The 5,465-nt window shown below is 44.5% G+C and overlaps 2 protein-coding genes across 2 annotated transcripts in view; one reads left to right on the forward strand and one right to left on the reverse strand.

Moving 5' to 3' along the window:
• Positions 1 to 282: 282 nt before the first annotated feature.
• On the reverse strand, positions 283 to 3,866 carry adat2 (adenosine deaminase tRNA specific 2; the record flags this gene model as incomplete). Its single annotated transcript, XM_083898892.1, has 6 exons — positions 3,749 to 3,866; positions 3,488 to 3,592; positions 2,157 to 2,307; positions 574 to 680; positions 400 to 472; positions 283 to 311 (listed from the first exon to the last, which is right to left on the reverse strand). The coding sequence occupies exons 1-6, from the start codon at positions 3,842 to 3,844 to the stop codon at positions 283 to 285; spliced, it is 561 nt and encodes a 186-aa protein (XP_083755018.1). The 5' UTR covers positions 3,845 to 3,866.
• A 624-nt stretch (positions 3,867 to 4,490) lies between these two features.
• Positions 4,491 to 5,465, forward strand: part of pex3 (peroxisomal biogenesis factor 3) — a 7,418-nt gene continuing 6,443 nt past the window's right edge. The window contains exons 1-2 of the mRNA XM_083898880.1: positions 4,491 to 4,669; positions 5,276 to 5,407. Of these exons, the coding sequence (XP_083755006.1) occupies positions 4,597 to 4,669; positions 5,276 to 5,407 (205 nt within the window). The 5' untranslated portion in view covers positions 4,491 to 4,596. The remainder of the gene's footprint in view (positions 4,670 to 5,275; positions 5,408 to 5,465) is intronic.

Consider the following 5,465-nt stretch of genomic DNA (forward strand, 5'->3'; position numbering starts at 1 on the left):
AGAGACGCGAAATAAAACCTTTGTGTTTGTGACGTTAGAAGAATAAAAATAAATAATAAGAAGGAGACGAAAAGCTTTTGTTTTAATTATTATTAGATTTTTTTTTTTTTTTCTAATGAAAGTTGAATCTCTTGTTGATGTGGTGAAATCAGTGCGACAGCTCCCCCTGCAGGCTGACTGACAGAAGGGCAGAGAGACACAGTATTTATATCACAGTTTATTATTATAATAGAAACATTAAAAAAAATAAAAAGGTAATAATAATAATAATGCAAACAACTTTCACTCCTTCCTTGTTTTAGGTTTTGGGGCTGAAACAGAGAGAAAAACAAAGAATGTTATAAAAATAAATAAATATATAAGAAATAAAATAACAGAATAAGAATGTTCTCTTGTCACCGTTTGGATTTTCCTGTTTGTAGAAAGTCTTGAGCATCTCTACGGCTTCATCTGCTCTGTGACCTGAAACACACTGAAACACACACACACACACACAAACAGGAAGTAAACAACAACAGTGTGACACAGGGATCACACACACACACACCCACACACACACACACACACACTCACCTTAAACGTGGTCCCAGTCTCAGGTAAATCCTCTGAGGAAACGTCCAGAACTGAACCACAACCTCCAAAACGATCGTTACTGCAGCCGAACACGACCACAGGGATTCATGAGAGAGAGAGAGAGTCAAGGAGTGTGTGTATGATACATGACACACACACACAACACATGACACACACAACACATGACACACACACAGACATGACACACACAACACACACCTGAACACACACACAGAGAGACATGACACAACACAGACACATACACACACACCTGATCACAGCACACACACACACACACACACCTGATCTCACACACACACACACCTGATCACACACACACACACACCTGATCACACACACACACACACCTGATCTCACACACACACACACCTGATCACACACACACACACACCTGATCACAGCACACAGACACACACACACGCATATAAACACACAAACATATAAACACACACCTGATCACACACAGACACACACCTGATCACAGCACATACACACACATCTGATCACACAGACACACTGAGACACTGAGACACAGACACACCTGATCACAGCACACAGACACACTGAGACACGCACACACACTTATAAACACACACACATATAAACACACACCTGATCACACACAGACACACTGAGACACAGAGACACACACACACACACCTGATCACAGCACACACACACACACATCTGATCACACACAGACACACTGAGACACAGAGACACACACACACACACACCTGATCACAGCACACAGACACACTGAGACACGCACATAAACACACACACATATAAACACACACACATATAAACACACACAGACACACCGAGACACTGAGACACAGACACACACACACACACACACACACCTGATCTCACACACACACACATCTGATCACACACAGACACACTGAGACACACACACACACACACCTGATCACAGCACACAGACACACTGAGACACGCACACACACATATAAACACACACACATATAAACACACACCTGATCACACACAGACACACTGAGACACTGAGACACAGAGACACACACACACCTGATCTCACACACACACATATAAACACACATCTGATCACACACAGACACACTGAGACACAGACACACACACACACACACCTGATCACAGCACACAGACACACTGAGACACGCACACACACATATAAACACACACACATATACAGACACACTGAGACACAGAGACACACACACACACACACCTGATCACAGCACACACACACACATCTGATCACACACAGACACACTGAGACACAGAGACACACACACACACACACACCTGATCACAGCACACACACATCTGATCACACACACACCTGAGCGCGCACACACACACACACCTGATCACAGCACAGACGCATACACACACACATCAGATCACACACATATGCACACACCTGAGCGGGCACACACACACCTAATCACACCTGATCACAGCACACACGCATACACACACACACACCCTAATCACACACACAGAAACTCACCTGATCACACACACACACACACACACACACACTAACAGGATACTGATCAGCCTCAGCGCTGCCGCACACATCACACACGGCTCCACAGTGACGTAAAGAACACTTCGCTCACACACGGTCGTCACATCCACGTTGTTATGACGACACCAGTTCATCAGCTGGTCCATGGCAACCATCTCTGCATGACGGGTGGCCTGAGAGACACACACACACACAGAGACACACACACACACACACACACAGAGACACACAGAGACACACACACACACCCACGCAGACACACACACAGACACACACCCACACACACAGACACACACAGACACACACCCCCCCCCACACACACACAGACAGACACAGACACGCAAACACACACACAGAGAGAGACACACGCACACACACAGACACACACACAGACACACGCACACACACACACACAGAGAGACACACGCACACACACACGCACGCACACACAGAGAGAGACACACGCACACACACAGAGAGAGAGACACACGCACACACACACACACACAGAGAGACACACGCACACACGCACGCACGCACACACACACACACACAGAGAGACACACGCACACACGCGCACACACACAGAGAGAGAGACACACACACACAGACACACGCACACACACACACACACACAGAGAGAGACACACACAGCCACACACGCACACACACACACGCACACACACACGCACACAGACACACGCACACACACACACACACAGACACACGCACACACACACACGCACACACACACACACACACACACAGACACACGCACACACACACACACACAGACACACGCACACACACACACACACACACACAGAGAGAGACACACGCACACACACAGACACACGCACACACACACACACACACAGACACACGCACACACACACACACACACAGACACACGCACACACACACGCACACACACACACACACAGACACACGCACACACACACACACACACACACAGAGAGAGAGACACACGCACACACACAGACACACACACACAGACACACGCACACACACACACACACACACACAGACACACGCACACACACACACACACACACACACACAGAGAGAGACACACGCACACACACAGACACACACACACACACACACACACACACACACACACACACACACACAAACATCAAACCAAACTTCATGATGAAAATGTACATTTTAAAAAGTGTTTGCTTCTGATTTTTAAACTGAATTAAAGTCAAAGTAGTTTAATGTGATTTATGAATAAATGTCACCGTGTGAATAATTCGTCTGTAGTTTTAAGACTTTTTTTTTCTCTCTCTTTCTTTCAAACCACTCGTTCTTCATCATCTCACTCACGTTTTTGCTCTCGTTGACCTCGTTGCGTCCTCTCGCGATAACCTGCTCGTCGTAAACCATCAAACATCCCACGGGAACTTCTCCGTTCTGCAGCGCGTCTTTGGCCTGAAGCGACACGTTTATCACCTTTATTTAGCCACATCAGTAACAGCTGGAACAATAACAACAAATAATATATACAAATATTGACACTTTTCAGATTTTTAATCTCATTAAATGTGAATGATTAACCGATAAAACAACAGAATCGTCGTTCATCACCGAGTCAAACGCGTTGCTCATCCATTTCTCGATTTCCGCGTCGCTCGGATAAAAAGTGTCCGCTGAAGCCGCGTCACTTCCGGTCCGCGTTCCCATGGCGACAACGACAACTAGTTTGATTATTAAAACACACAAATAGTGCTTTTAAAACTCTAATGTTCAGTCTCACATTCACCACACCGCAGCGGGGGAGGGGAAGATAATATAAGACGGACCACTTCCGGTCCAGACGTGAGCAGTCGATCGCTGATCGTTCCCCTCGATGTTTCTGCGCTCACGTTTTCAAAGCGACAAGTTTGCTACTGTGAACGAGCCGTACACCGGAAATAAGAGGAGGATTCCTACAAAATAATAGCATAAAATATAAAGTTAGTTTTTTGGGGGGAAGTGATTTGCATTAAAACATTAAAAAAATTCACGTGTTCAACGTTTAAAAACGAAAACTTTTGTGAGCTGTTTTTGTGTTTGGAGTTTTTATTCACTTTAAGTGAATCCGTTTCATGATTCATACTATTGTTATACCTTATTATTATTTAAATACCATTGTAAATTTCGTCTAAATGATCGTATTCTAGATACGTGTTTATTTTACGTGTAATATTTCACTTATACTAAAAAACCAAAAAACAAGAGAAGGAACTCGTTTTGAAGTTGTATTTTAATTTGAAATCGAAACCCGGAAGTTGTGAAGTGTGCCGACTCTGCGTTGTCACGCTGCCTCTGACAGCCGTTAGCATCGGGAGCTAACACTGCTCCGTGAACATGTCCGTGAACGAGTCCGCGCCGAGTTAAAAGCGCGCGTCGGTTGTTGTTTTTGTTATAGTTCGTAAACTCTTCGCTGTCGCACGATGTTTTTTTCCGTCTGGAATTTCATCAAACGCCACAAACGGAAGTTTATTTTCACCGGAGCTGTAGTTGGAGGCGAGTGCTGCCCCTGTTAGCAAGTGTGCTAGTCAACACTTAGCAACACGCGAAACCCCTGTTTAATAATAACGAATTAAGACCGTTTTAGTTAAATAGTCTAATTTAACGAAGCTTATATTATCTTTCACCGGTATTTGTGGTCGAACGCTGTTGTATTTTATAATTCGGCTCATGTTTTCGCCACTTAAAGACAGGGATTTGTTGAATAAGTACAGGTCTTCACCTCCCACCTGCTCCGTGTTCCTGTCTAACGACAAAACGAGCTGACGTCAGTTTGAGGAATTTCGCCTCAACTAATAAGTTGAGGCTTTTTGTTTCTGTGCCGAACTCTAAAAGTGCTTTGCGTTGATCTAGTGAATGAGTTTATTTACATTTTTTTGTATAAAAATGTCCTCCTACAAGAGAGATACGTGTTAAATGTCATGTAAATTAAATGAGGTTTGGTTTGACTTGCACAGGGAAAGGGAATTATGTTTATGAACGCATGAGATTCTGCAGTAATGACTTTTATTACGTTTATTTCATCTACTTATATGTGTTTTTTAAAAGGGTGCCTCCTCCTGCGTCTGACCTTGTTTTTCTTCTTCGTTGGTTTAATCTCAGGCGTTTACTTCCTGGGTAAATATGCCCAGAAGAAGCTGCAGGAGCTGCAGGAGAAGGAGGCGACGGAGTACATCGCTCAGGCCAGACGACAGTTCCACTTTGAGAGCAACCAGAGGACGTGCAACATGACGGGTGAACTTCATCACTTTAATCTCAGCGTGAAAATGATTGAAATTATCAGCTAAACGTG

Source organism: Microchirus variegatus (genome assembly GCF_963457635.1).
Source record: "Microchirus variegatus genome assembly, chromosome: 12".
NCBI lineage: Eukaryota > Metazoa > Chordata > Actinopteri > Pleuronectiformes > Soleidae > Microchirus > Microchirus variegatus.